The sequence below is a fragment of the Aulonocara sp. 'chitande type north' Nkhata Bay genome, linkage group LG6 (genome assembly GCF_057382095.1).
Source record: "Aulonocara sp. 'chitande type north' Nkhata Bay isolate Kocher_YH1m ecotype deep benthic linkage group LG6, A_spYH_male_GT1.1, whole genome shotgun sequence".
NCBI lineage: Eukaryota > Metazoa > Chordata > Actinopteri > Cichliformes > Cichlidae > Aulonocara > Aulonocara sp. 'chitande type north' Nkhata Bay.
Window position 1 is genome coordinate 41,474,187 of NC_141349.1, and position 20,462 is coordinate 41,494,648.

At 43.1% G+C, this 20,462-nt stretch overlaps 2 protein-coding genes across 3 annotated transcripts in view; one reads left to right on the forward strand and one right to left on the reverse strand.

The window, feature by feature from the left end:
- The window catches only part of LOC147328563 (zinc finger protein Aiolos-like), a 42,006-nt gene that overhangs the window by 19,612 nt on the left and 1,932 nt on the right, over positions 1 to 20,462 (reverse strand). The window lies entirely within an intron of this gene.
- Positions 944 to 17,988, forward strand: LOC147328564 (insulin-like growth factor-binding protein 4). Its single transcript, XM_086297019.1, has 4 exons — positions 944 to 1,844; positions 9,890 to 10,053; positions 11,508 to 11,633; positions 12,801 to 17,988. The coding sequence occupies exons 1-4, from the start codon at positions 1,487 to 1,489 to the stop codon at positions 12,933 to 12,935; spliced, it is 783 nt and encodes a 260-aa protein (XP_086153145.1). The 5' UTR covers positions 944 to 1,486; the 3' UTR covers positions 12,936 to 17,988.

Consider the following 20,462-nt stretch of genomic DNA (forward strand, 5'->3'; position numbering starts at 1 on the left):
GTGTAGAAAAAAGCTGAAAGAACGCACACTCACAAAGGCGTTACAATGCATGCTGGGTTTCCATGGCAAAATGGAGGCAAAGAAACACAGGGGGAGAAAAAAGAAAAGCAATAAAAGCCATGATTGAAAACCTTTTGGGCTGGGCGGAGGGCACACATGCACAGGCGAACAAGACGCAAGGAGCACGCTGATTTACAGAGTCTGATCAGAAACACACACGTGTGCAATAAACTGCAGCATTGGTAGAACATATCGTGCGATCCCACTGGTGGGAGGCGTTTTTAGGATTGGTGGGGGGAGGGCAGCAGCTGGGAATGGGCAGGGGGGGGGGGGGGGGGGGGGGTCTGTGTTTGACTGTCCATTTGCCTTTTTATAGCTGCCCACTCTAGTTAGGAAAAAGGGAGAGAGAGAGATCTAGGAGCAGAGATAATGAGGAGGTGGGTGGGTGGGCGGGGGGGTTGACGGCACAGCCTGGACTGACCACTGGATGCAGGCACAAACACACGGCGAGACCCTGTTGAGGCTGCAGAGGTTGTTTTCTGCTGTGCATTTGGGGTTGATTAAAGCAGAGCAGCATTGACACGTTGCTTCTTTTTTCCTGGACGTAAATGGTTTTATCTTTTAAAAAAAAGGGAAAAAAATAAATCAATATTTGAGAGTGGCTGAGATAAGGGTGGGCTGCAGGGAGAGAGAACAGAGTGATATTCTCTGTGTGAACAAGTGAAAAGGCGATTGGGCTCTTTTTTCCCTCTCCTCTCAGGGCACTCAGGATTGAGAGAGGACAAGTAAATGAGGGAGAGTGTATATAAGTTTGTGTGCCTGAGTGCGAGAGGGAGACAGAGGGAGAGAGCTTTAGTCTGGCTTTTCTCTGCTCTGCCTTTCAGCTCCTCTCTCACTGTAGAAAGAGGCGTGTCCATGGGCCAGTATAAAGTCCAAGGAGAGCCACTCGTGTTGAGCCATTCTCAGGAGCGAGTCCTTTGCACTGCACACCAGCAAGAGGAGGAAACTGCAGCTGTTACCAAAAACACGGCCTTTCGCTGACTGGCTTTGCATTTGGACACTTGTAGACCAGATTTTTTGGTGTTTCGGCAGAGCGCGGGCGAGCATCGGGACTCGGACTCGAAGAGCAAGCCTCACCACGTGCCGGTGGATATCCTTCCCGCTCGTTCCACCTTAACAAAAAAGAAACCCCCCCAAAAACCCCAAAACTTGTTCTCATCACCCACGAGCTGAGCGCATCAAGAGCAGGCTCCAATTTCTGCGGTGTGAAATTGAATCAGAGCAACGGAGAAGCAGTACAGCAGAGGCATTGTGTGCCTGCATTTGAAACACTAACCAGCTGAAAATATCAAAGACCTTCCAGGACAAAGTGTTCCTCTCAAACCTCTTCTCAAAGTGATTATAAGCTGCACCACATTCAGAAGAGGAGGCGGCCAAAGTGACCATACACAAGGGCAAAGGATTGCGTGCAGGTGCCGGGACTGCCATGGTGCGTGGAGGTGGCGTGGCAGTAGCTCCGTCCTGCTGGGGCCTGTGGGTGTTTGGCGCCCTGTCGTTGGCGGCACTGTGCTTGTCAGACCAGGCCATTCGCTGCCCCGTTTGCTCAGAGGAGCGCCTGGCCAGCTGCCGTCTGCCTGAAGGCTGCGAGGAAACGGTGCGGGAGCCCGGCTGCGGCTGCTGCCCCACCTGTGCCCTGCCTAAAGGAGCCCACTGTGGCGTTTACTCACCCCGATGTGGCACGGGCCTCCGCTGCTACCCGCCGAGGGGCGTGGAGAGGCCGCTGCACTCACTGATGCATGGCCAGGGGATCTGCACTGATGAGAGGGAGGTGGAGGAGAACTCAGGTGAGAGTGAAACCGGGCTCTTCTTCTTCTTGTTTAGTTATGCTCAAAGCGGCAAAGGTCTTTCTCTCATTTGGTGCCAAAAGTGATCTGTCCCAAGCTGAAGCGGCGTCTCTGCAGACCAGAATGTTTTCTCTCTGTGCTCCCCGGACCTTTTTTACCTGATCCGGGCAGAGTTGGGGGGGTGACAATGTGCTGCTTGTTTACCCTAATCTCAGCTAAGCCCTGAAGCAGAGCATGCACACGCACCGGATCCTGATGGGAGAGCGCACACAGTCCCGCCGCTGTCCTGCGGCCGCTCGCTGTGAAAGGGAGCCCTGCTGAAAGATGCGGAGCACCAGGGTGTGCGTGTGCTGCACGCTGCACAAAGTTTACTGAAGGCATCCTGCAAATTTTCTTCTTGTCAGCAGAACTCGCGTATGCCATGTTTAAGTGAGGTCCTGCAGGTGAAGTGCAGGCAGTGAAATGGACTGTGGTGATGCTGGAAATGTGAGAGTCTCCGTGTGTGTGTGTCCCAGTGAATCTGTGTGTGTTTGTAATGGGAGGAGGTAATAAAAGCTGCTGTATGAAATGACTGTAATGGAGTGTGGCCAGTCTGGAGCTATTAGAGCTCTCTGCAATCAGTAATTTACGTGGTGCTCTTTCATGGATACCCCTGGTCCTCCTCCTCCTCCCGCTGCTGCTGCAAATCTCTAACTCTTCTTCTTCTGCTGCTGATGTCTCTATGACACTCTTCTGGCCCAGCTCTCCTTTTCTGTTATTGCATTCCTCTTCCAAAGTCTGTTTCCACTTTCACACAGTGGGATGTCTAATGCTGGATCTGCATATCCAGTTCCAGTTCACTGCACTAACATCAGCTTCTTCCTAACTAGACTAACTGCTTGTCTCCACAAAGGGAGTGGTGCTGATTTCCATTAAATCATTTAAGACAACTGACAAGGTGGCGGCTCTTTTATTTGTTCCAGATTATCTGCTGCACACATGCTCCCAGACATTTTCTGGTAATAGTAGTAGGATAGTCTTCCAAAGACCTGGACGGGCTTTAGTCGGTGTAAAACTCGCAGGACGCTCATTGTCATTGCAGCATCTGTTTCTCCTGGCCCTGGGAGCACCCCACCTCCTCTCTTGCCCGAACGAGCCCTCGAGCGCATCGCCCACCGTGTCCAGCTCCTTCGTGAGGATGAGCTCATCGGCACTGTTGCTGCCAGAGCTGAAATTAGAGCCTTCTGCTCTCTGCGCAGGGCCAGCATAGGTTAGCCCGGCACATAGCGTGACTGAACGGAATCAGAAAGAAGAGGAAAGCTGTGTTGAGCTTGATATAAAAGGAGAGCTGTTTGGGTCCACACCCGTTTATCTTGCAGAATGTTCTCCCTGAATCTCTCCGATGCTGCATTGTCCAGTTAGCTGAGCTGTAGCACACGGAGGGGACTTGGCGGGTTGGAACATTTTGGAAAAGTTTTGTTTTGGGGGTTTTCTGTAATCCGAGCGCTGGGTATCGTTTGCCTCGATGCTCTTTCTCACCCCCGAGGTCTGTCATAACAAAGCAGGGAAGCTCTGCCCGATAAATCTCACTGTAAATCAATTCTGCTGGCAGCAGCTCAGATCTACTGTATGAGAATGTTTAATGTAAACCGTGGCAGACGGGAGACGATCAGAGAGGCACCGGGGAGAGGCAAAAAAGCTCTAGATTTCCTTTGTGGTGCATTCACCGTACTTATGCATTATTAAACAAGGGGGTGCATCTCCTGAATACATGTCTGACACTGCCCCACTCCTAGCAACAGTGAACATGCCAGATAAAAATAGAAAGAGGGATTGTAAAAACCTAGAGAATTCGCAATAAAAGGACCCTGGGATGCAGGCACATCCTAACAGCGTACTGAAGTGAATTTAGGGTGTTCACGCTGGTAGTCACAGCCCTGCAGCTGCTGGCTGGTGCTGCCTCGTGTTTAGGAAAAGTAACATATTAAATCAGGCTGTGAAGAATTATGAGCTATCTGCCCGTTTCTCTCTTCCTGAACTGAATTTCCATAGCAACAACAGGCAGTATCCTGCGCCGCATGTCAAAGTCTAAGGCAGCTTTAGTGCTTCTTAATATTCCTTTCTCAGGATCCGTCTCAATCTTAATACTTAGAATAAATCATCAAGCGTGTGCTGGCATCTGTTCAGACGCTTCCCTCTCGCAGTGAAACGGATGTTATTTACAAACTGATACAGATGTCAGATATGAAAAGTCTTACACCTACAGGCACAGAGGGAGTTGCATGAATGAAGCAGTCGGCGGAGCCAGACTCTGTTCGACTATGTCCAATTTACTGTGACGCACGTAGGCCTTTATGAAAGCAGCATGCTAACCTAGATTTTTTCTCCCAGCACAATTTGGGAGCTCCGAACTGGTTATTAAAGATGTGCTTTCTCAAAGTTGTCTCGGCAGATGTCATTTCATATTTGCTTTCTTTGGGTCGTGCGGTGCATTTGTACAGCTGGGGCTCTTGTGCAGCCGTAAATGCGATTAGCTAATTGCTGTTCTCTGTGGGGCAGGGACCCCCCTCCAGAGTTGGAGCCGAGAGATACACAAACAACCCAACTCTGTCCCGGCCACAACACATCCTTAATCTGAGGCGAGTGAATCCTCACGGGCTGGGATTTAAGTCTGAGCCAGAAGTTCAGTAAGAAAAATACTTTAGCTCCATCTCCCGAGAACAAATGGACATTTTACCTCCTTCAAGGAGGACATGTGACTGGCTTGGTTTGCCTGTTTGTTAGCAGAACTGCTCGAAGAGTTATGGATGGATCTGCATGAACATTTTTGCCCCAGGTGGGGCTTGGCCCAGGTTAAATGGAGTCCCTGGGAGTCGATCCAGATTTGGATCCAGGAATTTTTGGAAAGATTTTCACCACTTCAAGGTAGAACAAAATTGGACATTTGGTTTTATAGCTTCATGAAAAAAAACACATATCAAACTGACACTGGGAATTATTGTCTTAAAGTTCTCAAGACAATATTACACTCTAATCTGGGCCCAGATGTTCTTCGGAATCCAGGAATTCAATAAATACACTAAATAAATCTTTAAATTTTAAATTTCAGTTGGCCTTGGTGTAGGTATGCACCGTTTGACTACATTTTCACCTCTTAACTTCCACTAGGTCACTTAGGAAGCACTGAGTTTAGGATTAAGGGCCCACATCCTGACCTGTAGATGTGAATCAAACTAAACGCCTCACCGGCAACAGTCTTGATATTAAGAGATTTTTAAAAAGTGCGATTCCTCAGCTGTAATCACCAATGTTTGATTTCATTTCCTGTCTTCGCACAGGGGAGCGAATCACTCTGAATGTAAGAATATTCAGCTTACAATCAATCTAATGGAGTAACCCAGAATAGTTTGACCTAGTTCACTATAGATGCAGGGTTCCCTCTATTCACCAAAAAGCACCATTAATGCATAAACTCAGCAAGGATTACTGCTCTCTGTGACAGAATTTACTCACAAATCTGTAAGCAAATGAATCTGCAACACAAACAGCAACACGATCTGGCTCCAGAGATATCTTACTGACAGATCCACATCGGCTGAGTTTATATAACAGACATGAATTCAGATTCAGGTTCTGTCTTCATCTCGATTAAAAACAGAATTCCTTCCTGAAAACACGAGAAACTTAGAGAGGGGGGGGGTGAGCCCCTGTTTCTGAAAAACAAGCTTCATTTTCATCGCCGAACAATGCTTTGATCCAAAAGTTTGACACAGGTTCAAGGATAATGTTTATCCTGATGATGATCCATCTGGAAAAGGTTCAGCCCTATCCTTTACCCATGTTTTTCTCTCTGATCCACACCTTTGTGTGTGTGTGTGTTTGTGTTACATCTGGCTTATAAGAGGTTTAGGCTGTAGAGTATTGGGCTGAAGGGGACCTATTATACTTTTCCTTGTTTTCTGTCATGTCTATATTGTTATAACGGAGGATTCTCACACTAAACACGGTTAAAGTTTCAAATAATGAGGTCAGCGTGTGTAAATGCAAACCATGTGGGTCAAAGCTCAGGCTTCATACTGCTCTAAACGCTCAGTTGCAGACAGTTTTTCTCGGATCGGTTTGCCGTCAGTGAGAGGGGATATCCTTACAAGGTAATCTCAGACGCAAACCTCTGGCTGTGAGAACAGAAGCTTCACGCCCCGCAGTTCAAATCTGTTGTCTGTGAGGGTCAGCCGATCAAGACATCTGCCATTAGGAGCCTAATCAGTGTGTTTGAGCCAGAAGATGAACTGAGGGCTGCATAAGTATACGATTTTGAATCATGAAAAGCTGCTTTGAACCTGTAAAGGAGCCTTATAGTTATAGTTTCTGAGTTCTGTTTCTAATTATGCACTTTTTTCTGCTAGCTCCTAAAGAGCAGCCAGTATATAATCAAGCAGGTATTTTTAATTTTACAGATTTATTGCTCCTGATTGGTTTCTAGAGACTGGGATGTCTGTTTTGACATCCGCTGAGCAGCAGCAGGCCGTGCAGTAGCAGCAGGTTTCTGCTTTTGTGATTTAGTGTTGATTTAACTTTCTTTCAACCTTTCCTTTGACAAATTACCCTATAGCACGGTCCAACATTTTCATTGGCCCCGACAGCAGCACTGGTGCTGCGTTAGATTCGAGCTGTTGATTAACAGATTCAAAGAAATCTTCTGCCTGGAAACCGAGCGTCTGATACTGATACTCTGGCAGTGTCCAGTGTTGACCAAAAAGAGCAGTCAGTTGGTAGTAAGCCTAGATGAGTTCAGTTTGCTGCCAGAATCGCTTGCAGGGAAGGGGGGGGGGAAAAAGCACATAAAAGTGTCACCAAACATTTGGGAAAAGAAGACTCCCCGAAGACCATTTGTTTCAAAAGACATTAGCTGTTGTCAGCGCAATATAAGCTATTCTATCAGGTGTCATTTTAAGTTTTATGTTCAAATCAAACTAATCCTCAATGTTTGGACATAAATAAAACAATGTGTCAGAACAGGAAAGGCCTGAGCCTGATGAGCTGTGGCTCTCGCTGTAACTCAACAGAAGAGAAGAACTTCAAAAAGTTCATTTAAGGAGGGGATCACTGCTTTTCTGGATCAGAAGAAGCCAGTTGAGCAGGTTCGTGTGCCTCCTGGATGACTCTTAGGTGATTTGGTTTGGGCATGTCCAACTGGGAGGAGGTCCTGGGGCCGACCCAGAACATGTTGGAAAGATGATGTCTCTCAGCTGGCTTGGGAATGCCTCAGTATGACACCCACAAGCCTGCAAGAGCTGTTTGGGAAGAGGATGGTTTGTGCATGTCTGCTTAGACTGCTACTCCCATTAACCAGACTTGCCAGAAAAGTGTCAGAAATGGACAGATGCATTTAAGAGCATTGTTAAATACATTACTAGAATCATGAGAGCCGCTAACATGTCAATGGTGTTTCTGTACCATTCAATATAGAGAGTGATGTAGATCATTTGTGGCTAACTTAAGCATTTCTGTGATTAATTTCACACAGTTGAAAAATATATTGTCCAAGTACGGATCCAGTCAAAAGTTTGGACACAATGTTTTTTCCAAGAGCTTATTTTTTTTGCAATAATCCAATAAGCCTAAGTAAAAATCCCATTGGCTTTTTGTTTCAGCCACCAGCACAATGTGAACCTCTGGGTTGGCCTACAAAAGAACAGCAACCGTGTGGCACTCTATAAGTAGCAAATACATTTTATAGCTGCTCCTCTTCAGGGTGTGTCCACCAAAACATCTCATTTGTGAATATGCTGTCCTCCAAAGTGATCTCCATGCGCTTTCAGAAAAGTGCTTGATATGATGTTTTCAGCTTTTCAAACCTTTCTAGCCTCACCTTAAACATATTCACAGCATCTGTATCCAGTAGAGCACGAATGAATAATCTGTAAAAGGCTGCATGTCGTAATGGACGATCTGAGATCTGAGATCCAAGTTAGGAGAAGTATAAACCAGTGGGAAGCACTCTGAGCATAACCAAATATTTATTTGGGGAGAACATTTGTCTTTGGGCTTCACAGCCTCAGCCTTAAAAGCCACTAACAGTGGAATCTGTAATCTGATGACCCCTTCGTGTCACTGCTCTACAGTCTGCAGAGAGAAGGCAAATATATAAACAGACACATGTGGCCTGGACTTGTTATGATGTGGATTAAATAACGTACTGAGACGAACTTATGTAAAGTGGGGTTTTTCTTTTCAAGCGATGAATGATGCCCCTCGGCACGTCACGCTCACTATGACGAAGACGTTGGCAGCAACGCGAAGACAAATATTTATGTAAAAGCTAGGTTGAGCAAGCAATGCAGTTTATTGTGTAAGAGCTTTTGAGTTTGTCTGCTAAATACTCCGAGTCAGAAGCTGCGTTATCGTTCTGCTAACTTATCACAATGACTAGTTGACGATGACCTAAATCTGCTGATTAACAAACAGGTGAGGGTGTCTGTTTGAACTGATTACAGTCTCAGCTTTGGTTAATTAAAATGTACCTGGTCCCTGATTCTGAGTGCGATTGTCTGCTCACTCCAGCACTTCCTTTATCTCTGCTGTGCACCTGTGACTAACAATGCGCCGCAAATGTGTCAGTGCAGGCCTGACAATGCCCTGAAGGAATGATATTTAGATGCCAAGAGCTGGCGATCCAAATCCGATGAAACCACACAGAGAAGTGGCGACTTCCTCCATGGAAAAACAGAAGTGGTAGCAAACAGGACATGCCACCCCTGACCCACTTTGGCTCGCTCTACGTGGAGTCGGAAAAAGTCTGAACCGGCAAAAGAGGAGAAAGAACAACTAGGAAACAGATGAAACCCCGATGGCTCTTGTGGAAGAAAGTGCTGATGAGCAAGGTTTAACAGCAAAGAGACTAAAAATATAAACAGCTGAGATATACTTCCACCCCAGACAAACAAAGCAACATGACCTTTCGTGAGGTTTAGAGAAACACGGTCACCGATCAAGTTGTAAAACCCTCTAATCATCCCCAGGAAGTGGCCCGGGATCCTTAAAGGGGCATTCCAGGACATGTTTAAGAGTCTGAACTACAAAGGAAAGGTTTCTGTATTTGAGCCTTTATGCACCTATGCTGCATGTTGCACAAGATTAAGGAGGCTACAAACCACTGTCTATGCCAGGAGCAGTTAGCTGGATGCCTGCCAGTGATCAGTGATATTAACCAGAGCTCAGATCTGGTTCAGTGATCAGAGAAAGACCAGTTTAAAAATTGTAAAACTACACTTTGAAGTCCTTTGATTCCAGTGCCAATTTGTAAGAAAGCCATGGATTATGAGCACAAAGTCCAAAGCGCTGCCAAGCCTTAAACGCCACAGGTGAAAGGCAAGATGCATGAGAACCGAGACTTCGCATTTTATTCTTTACTTTGCCCTTCTCGTGCCCCCAAAAGCTTGTGACAGTGCAAATACTCTCAAACAACCTCCATCTGGTGCGGACTGCGGTTGTTGTGGAGAGGTGGAGAATGACGAGGCAGGGGGGCATTTCCTCAGGAAGCAGCTGGTTGCCTGCTGGGCTCATACTGCAGGATGATGGAGATGCAAAGGTGGCACAGACTCCCCCCTTCATACAAACAGGCAGGAACAAGGCTGCGTGTCCTTGTAGTTAACCTGGCCTCGTTTTTAGCCTACATTCACCACACTGTTGGCTGACCGAGGAGGACTATTAGAACAAAACAGTTAGATGCTTCACTTCACACTTTTATCATTTAAATGACAAATTATTAGCTTTCACTGCCATTCCTGAAGTAAACTTTCACTAAAATACATTTTGGACTGTTGGTAAGACAAAATAAGGTATTTGAAGTCATCAAGGAACGCACTATTTAACTTTCTGGAGCTCCTTCTGTACAGTTAGGTTCATGCCCCCATAAAGGAACTGTCAGTAAATAAGAAGACTTCTAGAAAAGTATTTTATAAACCTGCTGTGAATAGCATTTTTTTTAAAACACATTTATTTCAAGGATTCATAAACCGCTTGTTTGAATTTGAAGATCTAAAGTTTTACTTCTTGTTGTTTAGCTATGGACAGGCAGGAAGAGATGACTCCCGAACACCCGAACAACAGCAATATCCGGTGCAGTCCACAGGACAAGCGGTGCATACAGAAGACCCTGGCCCGGCACCCTCCAAAATCCACAAACCTGAGAAGCAACAACGCCAGAGAAGACGCCAAAGCGATCCTGGTGAGAGAAATGATCCTCGGGCATTTCTTACGTTTCACAGAAAAAACAAGAAACCCAGACGATGTCCGCTGCAGCGAAATGCATGAATCCAGCAGGTGTTTTACATTACGGCTTTACAGTTCCAGAGTCACAAGCGTGTAACAGGCAGGTTATAAATTGAACAAATTAGTTATTTACAGGCTGGAACATTTGGTCTTGTGAATGAAAGTACACGTGCATATTTTCATTAGCGTGCCATTAGCTGTTCAAACCTGGATCCTAATCCGTCACAGGCACGTTATTCAGCACATTCATTTCGCACAGACATGTGGAACATCGACGCACAGAAATAACACATTTAGAGCTCGAGTTCACATTTCTCAGGGTCAGATGCTGGGTACAAACACACCGGCTTACTTAAAAGCTGCTTTTTCATAATCAGTGTCTTCTGTGCACTCAGATATAACGCTGTGCGACTTCAACCGCAAAAAAAACGACAACATTTTAATCCTATCCCCTTCAAGGGTTTCTCCGTGAACACTTTAATCAGGTACCATCTTTAAATTGCTCCCTGTGAAAGCCTGCTCTGACGACTTCCTGCGCTGGACCCCAGACATGTTTTCTTAGTTTTCATTTTATTCTGGGAAAAGAGGAGGAAGAGGCAGGGCAGCCAGATCTGTCAGCAGGGTGGGTGGTTAGACTGTGCTGGTGTGGTCATTGCCACAGTTCGGATGAATACTCGGCACTGACAGTCTGACCCTGGGGAACAAACCAATGGTGCTCAACCCTCTGAATATTTAAGAAACACACAGGCGTGCTCCTGATGGACCACCTTTGTGTTGGGACACCACTATTTGGATAAGTAATAGGTGGAGACCCATGATAATCTTTAACATGGGATTATTGATGCAGAATGGTAAATGGCCTGTATTTATATAGCACTTTACTAGTCCCTAAGGACCCCAAAGCGCTTTACACATCCAGTCATCCACCCATTCACCCACACATTCACACACTGGTGATGGCAGCTACATTGTAGCCACAGCCGCCCTGGGGCGCACTGACAGAGGCCGATGTTCTACGAAGAACTCGCAAATGAGCACGTTTAAGAGGTCAGAACGGGACATCCACAGGTCGTTCAAAACGTAGGAGTCGACCTTAACAGGATAGCTGCCAAATCAGGGTTTTAGCTTTTTATGGGCTGAGTCACAAACTGCAGTTTGTGAGTAATCAAAATGTTTTTCACTGTGTTCTGAAATCGTGTTTTTGGCATTACTCATCACTTTTCATTACTGACTAGAATGGTAACTTAAGATGGGTGACGCTTTATAAAAGTAAATCTAAACTTGCTCGAGATTTTTCCATGATTTTAATGAGCAAAGAGAATAATTTTCTTCCATTGTTTTAGTGCCTGTTTATTTGTGTGGTTGACAGCTGGTCTTTAAACGTCAAATCAAATCTTATTGCTCCTACAGGCCCCGTGTCGTGCCGAGCTCCAGAGAGCGTTGGACAGATTGGCATCGAATACTCGCACACACGATGACCTCTTCACGATCCCCATACCCAACTGTGACAAAAATGGAGATTTCCACCCTAAACAGGTCTGTACTTTCCAGCTTTCACTCAGCAGACCGCAATCTGACCATGTCAACTGGTGAACTGTGAATCTCAATCATGAAGCCGTTACCAATAAAAATGCCTATCTTTATAGTTCAAAGAGTTCCTTTCAAACTACATAAGCAATCTTCTCGCCAAGACACAAAACATGCCTGCAGCTGATGACATACAGTCTAAATCAACACAAAAGTGTCTCCAAGCAGACTGTCACGGTCATGCCAAGATCGTTATTGTTCTAAGCTCACATGGAAAGTGATTTACTCTCAGAAATCAAGACTGTGTGTAAAGCGGTTTCCCCTAAACTGTTGGACAGTAATCACTTTGTTGTTGCGATGGATGCAATTAGTTCTTGGATGAAGTTACCTGCTTTTTTTGGGGGGTTAGTTTATTTTTTTTGCCTTTGAGAGATTGGGCAAGCGTGCAGATAAGAGTGAGGGAGAATGAGAGGAGATAGGGCTGCTCTTGAGCTCTTGATAGAGCTGCACATGCAATCAAAGCAGCAGACGCAGAGTCAGTGATAAAAGGCGAGCTCTGCTAAGGCACCCGTCATCAAAAGTCTGAGCTGTGCAGATTGTGTAACACGGCTAAAGTATCTCTCTCTGCTCAGATTCGCAGGCATCTGTTTACTGTTTAACTAAAACTGCGCTGTGATAAAACGTATTGGGAAGTAAAGCACAGGTCATTGGGGACAACTGGGAATCATTTCATGGCAGGGTTGCTCTGAGATTGTTAACTCGTCTGTGTTGGTGATGGGAAAAGTGCAAACGCACACAATAAATTTAGTATTACAGTAACTGTTGAAAGCTCAAAAAAGGAATGCTTTAGCTAAATAATTCAACTGCTTTAAACACTTCTCACACTCTGTTTGGATCCACTGGGTATAATTTCTGCAATGTGTGATTGTGTTTTTAGCAAAGTAAGCAGCATTATCTCAATCTGGAGCTGCGATATTACATTTCGGTACAGTGGGAATGTCTTTAAATATCACAACGAAGGTCTTCTTTTCATTGATGAGTCTTGTTACACTCCTAGCAAGACTTGTAGAGTCCAAAAACAAAAATATGCAGGAACAGTTAGTCCAGAAAAACTCACAGTTAGTCTAGAAAAACTGTTACAGAACTAGAATAACGCCTTTGTCTTTATGCTTGCAGTGCCACCCTGCACGTGACGGCCAGCGGGGAAAATGCTGGTGTGTGGATCAGAAGACGGGCCTGAGGCTGCCGGGGCCGCTGGAACTGCGAGGGGATCTAGACTGCCACCAGTTAATTGCTAGCCTGAGGGACTGAAGACCAAGGGGGAAGCAGTGGGGGTGCAGGACCAGCTGAATTCTACTGGTGCTTATTAGTAGAACTATATGACTAAAGGACTTCATTCTTAAGCCTCACTCTACCTGAGGCCAACGGTACTTGAGCTTGTGCAACAAAAAGGAAACCATTGAATTGAGTTCTTTTGCTATCTTGTTTCTGTGTGTGCGGGTATGTGATACGAGTCTTTTGAGCACTTGTTCTGTTTTCTTTGTATCACGTGAACTTTAGGCCAATAGTCCTCAGACACATGTGCTTTAAAGTACCAGATGGCAGAAGAAAGGCACACATACACTTCCAGAAAACAGTTGTGGTTGTGATCTTTGAGAAAGAGAGAATGCAGAGCGTGTCATTTTCTCTGGTTTAGTGTAGCATTCTGGGAAAAAAAGCAGTCACTCCACCCAACAATCAAACCTGAGATTAAACATTTGGTTCATTCTTTCTGGAGCACTTATTCACCAGAATTTCTGGACAATCCGGAAAGATTCTCAAAAGACTGTGCACCAGCTTCTTGTTTTTTAAGTAACTTGTGACTCTTAGTCTGCTATTCTTTCTTTTGTAAACCCCACTCATCTAATAAGCAAGTGAAATCAAACCATAAAATGCGTTTGCTTGCGTTTGATAAACACAAAGTTTACTTCAGCCACGGCATCAGAGTAGCAATAACAGATGGGACGAGAACGAGAGAAAGAAACAGGGAAGAAAAGGAATGCATCAACCCCTGTCTCGAATTACCAAAATGATAAGCCATAGCTTTTCACACCACAAAGACCAAAGTGAAAAGTGAGATTAGTCTGCAAATCTGTATCTCACAGAGCCCAGAATAGTTTTGCTTCATCACCCCATGGTTAACTCTGCACCCCCTCCCTCTTTGAGCTCTCTCTAGCATAAAGGACTGGCAGCGTAGCTGGGTTAGAAACTCTGTGCACTGCTGATAGGATAATCTTGTTTCTCCAGCTGGTGCTAAGATGCCAGTAGGACTCGTGTTTGTATGAATATGCTCCGATGTAGGGGATTTATCTCCAAACAGACTGCATGGCAGAACTTTCGGTGGTGCTACATATTGATTGTGCCAAAGTACAAAAGAAAGAAAAAAAAAAGGAAAATGTTTCTGCACTTTTTGGGTATTGTTTCAGATTGGAGTGACGAGGGGAGCAATTAGCATCAGCAAATGTGAGGATCACCTTTGTTTGAAAAAGGCTTTTCCTGCAGGTTTTCAGTGTTATTGTCAAATGATAAAAAAAAAGAAAATCCCACGTTAGCTTTGCACTATCACTGCAGCTGCCTGGCTGAATGTTTCATTAGTCAGTTCTGTAAATATAGAAGCAGAGTGTAATAAAGTTTAATGATTAAACTCCTCGCAGCAAAGTAAACTTATAGCCAACATAAAATTGGGCTTGGATGACTGCGGCGAAGCAGTAAAGATAACGCAGCGATGATGTGGAAATAAAAATTCCTCAGCGTATCTGTTATCACGCATCTGTTGAGGATTACAATAATAATTAAAGGAGTTCATTATCAGTGCAAATGTCACGGTTTTCCATCATCGGCTGCATGGGCGACTTTGGTTGTTACTGACTCAAGAAAAGATTGTTGTTGCTGTCGTTGTTGTTGGTGTCCTGGCAGTTTGGGCCCAGGATTCACTAGAAAAGGTTCAAAAACCAAAGAACAGAACAGCATTAACATTAACCTAACAAAGCACTGGTGTGTGGCCTATAATTTTAAGATGTGTCGGAAACAAAAAGACACTTAATACAAAATTTTGGCTTTCTTTTTACTTTCTGTATGTCCACCAACTGATTTTACCTAAACAATATTTAAGTTTTAAATCACGGAGCGGTACGTTCAGCTCCAAACTGAATAATAAACGTGCCATGAAAATTCATTCATTTTTGCTTTTTACCTTTCCCACAGTGCATTGGGTTTTTACTTTATAAAAAGCAGGACAGATAAACAGAGACTGAGAAAAGAAAAATAATCTGAGCTTATCTCTCGTGCTTCCTGGGAAAGGTAGTAAAATATATAACCAGTGACAGCTGCTTTCAGCCCAGGTCCCTGTGGAAAACTGATATTCCCAATGTTAATGTGATCGTTTTCTCTTTATGCAACTCAGTCAAGAAATTGGATTTTATTGGACTTATTATGCTCATTGCCAACTCCATATCTTGATTCTTAGATTCTAGTAGAGCAGCTTCAAAACAGCTAAAATAGCTTAAAAGTAATGCTCATTTATCTTACACTGGGTCCTGGTGCTGCCTCCCTTTTTAGCTCCCTTTAAGCCAACTGTGCTGTCTGGCAAACAAACAATCAAGGGGTCTTCTGCCATAGACTGTATATTGAAGATAGATGCAATTTCTGAGTTTACGCTCATGTGGAAGAGTGCCTTAAACGTAAAGAACAGGCAGCAGAGGGCAGGCCTCTTAATTGTAAAAAGAAACCCAACTGTTTAAGTCTATGGGAAAATGGCCCTCAGCTCTCTGACTACTTCTGTATACATTATGATTTATATTCCATAAATTAAAGTTGCCATTAGTGTCCAGGATACCTTATGACTGAACCTTGTGACTAAATGAGTAAATGTGCTAGCGTGCACTGTCCAGGTTTTAAATCAGATCTGCTCCCATGTTCATGACATCTGGTTTGAAAACACTAAGACAGCGAGGTGAAGACCCTCATCACGATGGGTGTCCTCATCTTTTATATACAGTCTATACGTATAAAGCCAAGAGGGATGAGAAACAAACAAACAAACAAACAAAAAATCCCAAATAACAGAGCATTTAGAGCACTCTGCACATTGGACAGTGTACCTGTACACTCACTGATCTTATCTGAAACATTATAACAGACAAATGAAGGAAAAACATATTTTTTCTTTTCTTTCTTTCTTTTTCTTTTTCAAATGGAAAACTGTCAAAAAGGTTTATTATGATTAAACCCTGTAATGTTTAATCATAATAAACAATTTGAGCAACAATGACCGAGCTCAGCATCTTTTCTTGTCTCTGTGTTAACCAAGTTTTGCTCTCATATAAAGCATGATGAAGTTTCCACACACAGGTTACAGGGTATAAAAGTAACAATAAAAATCCAAATAAATCAAGCTGCGATAATCTAATCACTGAAGCTAACGCTCAGTTTAAACATTTTTAGATACAGCGCATGTCATTGACGTGCAGTTTTAGTTGGTAGTAAAAACAGAAATGCATCCAAAGGTAGTTCAGGTAACCACAGATAGATAAGTAGAAGATGGTATGGGTGGAGAATAATTGCTGCGGCTTGAGAAAATCAAACCGAAGACTATGAGCACGTTAAAATAAAGACGCCAGTTCTCATTCAGTGAACTCACAAAGATTGTTCCAGCAAATCCTATCTTACAATTCATCGACTAATGAAGTGTTACTAAACACATTTGTCTGTTAAAACAGTCTTAATCCTTGTGAGAGATGGAAAATGGTTTTGGCTTTGACTGTGTAAAGGCCTTCTAACTACATAAATGGTGTATTTAAGCTATAGTAAGTTGCTTGTCCTCTGACTTTGCTGTACTGAACTGTAATTACATTTCTCGACAATAGACTGTTTGCATTTGATATTATCTGTTAATGTGTAGAACATATGAAGTAATGTTTGCATGCATACAAATGGACTGAGGTTGGAAACAGCTGAAGTCTTGTGTATGTTTCCAGAACAGGATTGTTATACTTAAACACTGAAGTGATCAAACAACTGAAATATAGAGTTTCAAATGAAATAATCAGCTACATTTTAAATGTTTTCCTGATGAAAATGTACACATTGTAATACAACGATTAAAATACATAGAAACTACAGTGTAGCTTGGTGTTATTAGTCGCAGCAGTGATATAAACCTGCATTCCTTCTGATGTCCAGCAGGTGGCGAGTCCCTTGGCTGCCAAAAGAAATAAGATTGTATTAACTGAGAATTTAAAAAATAAACTTTCCACTAAATTATTTTGTGACCTCAATAAACATTGTTTGGTTGATTTCAAGGTCTCAAATGCTAGTTTAACATAGAACAATGTTAACTTTTTAAAGTATTGTCACATTTAGAGTAAAACTGGACAAAAAGAAGGATGTGCTTTATGGTGTGACTATATCCTCTATTGTTTTAGTGAGGTGGTGCAGAAAAAAACCCATTTGGTGCCCACCCTAATCAGGTTTAATGTAGAGTGAAAGAAAACTAACCTGCATTACATTTGCAACCATTTTTTGTTACCTGGCTTTTCACATATCCAAGCATAAGAGATATTTCTGTTTATTAAGTCTGCAGATACAAATAAATGCATAGATTTGTCCTGTAAGGGTAACACAGATTCTTTACCTTACTATTTAGGACTAATTGTGTTTTTGTGTCTAGTCACCCACCAAAAAAACAAAAAAAATCTGCAATGGGTGACATCATTTATATACAGTCAATGTTTATAGCAGATATAGTTCCACTGATCATGGAAAACAGTCATCTGGTTGTCATAAAGTAGTGTTTTTGGTTTTTATCCCACTGGGAAATGTGATTTCTTGGAGTCCTCGCTTCCTGAGTACAAATGCAAAAAGTTCACTTGAGCATTTGTGGGATGTGTCTGACGCACAGAGGCCTCACACTTCGACCTTCAGGGCCCGAAGTACCGACTGCCAAATTCCTGGGGTCTGTCCATGCCTTGACAGGTCAGAGTTAAACTGAAGGCACAGTTGGATGTGTACAAAGGTAGCAAAACACTGTAGTATAAAAATGTCAGAGATATATTTTGGAGAATGGTGCATCAAATCTGAAATATGCTCTATTTAGTGTTATTATTATTTATCAATAAAGACTTGGTCTTATCATTTCTTACCAGTGTCCCAGTTTACAACAGTTAATTATAGTTCTTAGTCTTGAAGCGTTTTTTTCTTTTAAATATCTAAGTTGTTTGTATCCAATCTCAGATCTTTACTGACTCTTCTGTTAAACATGCTCTTGCAGTGAATCGTATGTGAAATATTTCTGTGATTGAATAACTAAATATGAGATCCATTTTTCTAGTGAATATAATTAACTTATGTTTAAATAAATAAATAAATATAGATTCCAGTGTTTGTCTGTCTCTGGCAACCATGTGTGACTATTTCACTGTGCTTACATGGGATTTGTCAGATGTGTCAGATAAGTGAAGGACAGCATTGCCCACCTTTGAGCACCAGATCATCATAAAGTTGTTCGACATACTCAGACTCAACAAACCCAGTGAACTTCTGTCCCGGGGCCAGTAAAAAGTATACTGGGCAGCTGGATGGATAATGAGTTGACGAATGCAATGAACTGAAGCAAACTATTCTTGGCAAGCAGTTTTTCACCACAGTCAGTATTTTTACTTTAACACTGTGAGGTCATCATAGGTGGGATATTTAACCCGATAAAATGTTATATTTCAAAGCTGTTAAGTACAGATGTAAGGATGACATAGAAGGGTTAAAGAGAGTGTATGAGGCAAGGAAAATAAAGACACTGTGCTTAGAGTCAATGAAAACAGCAGGAGGGCTGCATTGGTGCAGGACTCAGAACAAATCTTTCACTTATATATGCAGTAAAAAGAATGTAGCGAGCAACACATCTGCTAATAAAACGTTTCAGCTCAGGTGGACTCAAACAGAGAGCAGCAGCGATGATGCTGTACCATAAAAGATAAAAGCACAATTGCACCTCCACTCACACATGGTGAAGCAGCCTGCAGAAGACGGAGACACTGTGGTCATAAAAGGATGGACACGGTCAGCAACGATACTCAGGCAGGCTCTGCAGGTTAAACAATGCTGAGTTAGTACTAAACAGCCCAAATATCCCCCAGCACCACCACTAGCGTGAACCGCTGATGCAAGGAAAGATGCATCCACTCCCCCGCTCATGCCAGTTACACCAAATTCTGACCATCCAAATGTCACAGCAGAAATTGAGACTCATCAAACCAGGTAACGCTTCTCCAATCTTCTCCAATTTTGGCGAGCCTGTGTGAACTGTAGCCTAGGTTTCCTGTTCTTAGCTGACAGCAGTGGCACCTGGTGTGGTGTTCTGCTGCTGTAGCCCATCTGCTTCGAGACTAAGGCTACGTTCACACTGCAGGCGAAAGTGCATCAAATCCGACTTTTTTGACCGTATGCGACCCATATCCCATCATGGTATGACAGTGTGAACGGCACAAATCCGATATTTCAAATCCTATGTGGTACTGAGCCCGATACATATCTGATGTTTTAGAAAACGACTGCTGTTTGAAAGGTCATGCCGCATTAAATCCGTCTTTTACGTCACTGACACAAGACAGACGCCAATTATCAGCGCCCGAGAAGACATCGTGAACGCTTCCTGGCCATCCAGTGTAGATGTCAGTGAAACTGTCGGGAAGACAACGTTGGAGAAACGTGAACATTTTATTTGTACTGTATAATCTGCAGATTCTGACAGAAATCTGCAGCTATCCTTTGAAGCACCGCTCCTCTAAAACAGCAATAAGGATCATTATTAGGACATTTGTTAATAACAAAATAACTTTTTAACTTAAAGCAAAATTGAGAAACGTAAAGTCTGAAACAAGTCTTTTAAGGCCATTAGTCAAACAATACTGTTTGCTCTGGGTCTAAACAGAGCGCGTTGTGTGCGTTTGCTGTCACGTTTTATTTGTAGTGTGAACAAGCAGACAAAAAAATCGGATGTGATCAAAAAATCAGAATTGAGCTTTAAGACCTGCAGTGTGAACGCAGCCTAAATGTATCTTTGGATAGGTTCTGCATATCTTGGTTTGCATACCTTGAGTTACTGTTGCCTTGCTATCAGGGCGAAGCTGTCTGGCTTTTCTCCTCTGACCTCTGGTATCAATGAGGGATTTTCAACCAGAGAACTGCTGCTGACTGGATATTTTCTCTTTTTTGGACAATTCTCTGCGAACCCTAGAGATGGTTGTGTGGGGAAATCCCAGCAGATCAGCAATTTCTGAAGTAATCAGAGCAGCCTGTCACAAACAACCATGGCAGTTTCAAAGCCGTTTAATTACATTTCTTCCCCATTCTCCTGCTCGGTTTTAGATTCAGCTGGTAGCCTTAACCTTGTCCACATGCCTAAATGCACCGAGTTGTTGCTATGTACATGCCTGATTAGATATTTATCACGATTAGTTATTTATATCACTTTAATGAGCAGCTGAAACAGTGTACTTAACTGAGTGTTACTCTGGGCTATTGTGACCAAACTAAGCAGGGTATAAGCCTCTGAATAAAACGTGACTACATAATGAGCTTTAGTGATCTGGTGAACAAAAATACATTTTTGAGAAAAAAAAAAGTATATCAAGTTGTTGCCTGGAGACCAAATGTAGAAAAGGAAATATTTAGAAGTTACGACAGAAAATATGTACAAGGAGAATTTATGTTCTCACATCTTAATCTGGCACTATATATTTCCCTCAGCCTACAGTGAAAGCTTTTTAAATTGACCCATTAATCATAAAACTCGATGCAGTTATG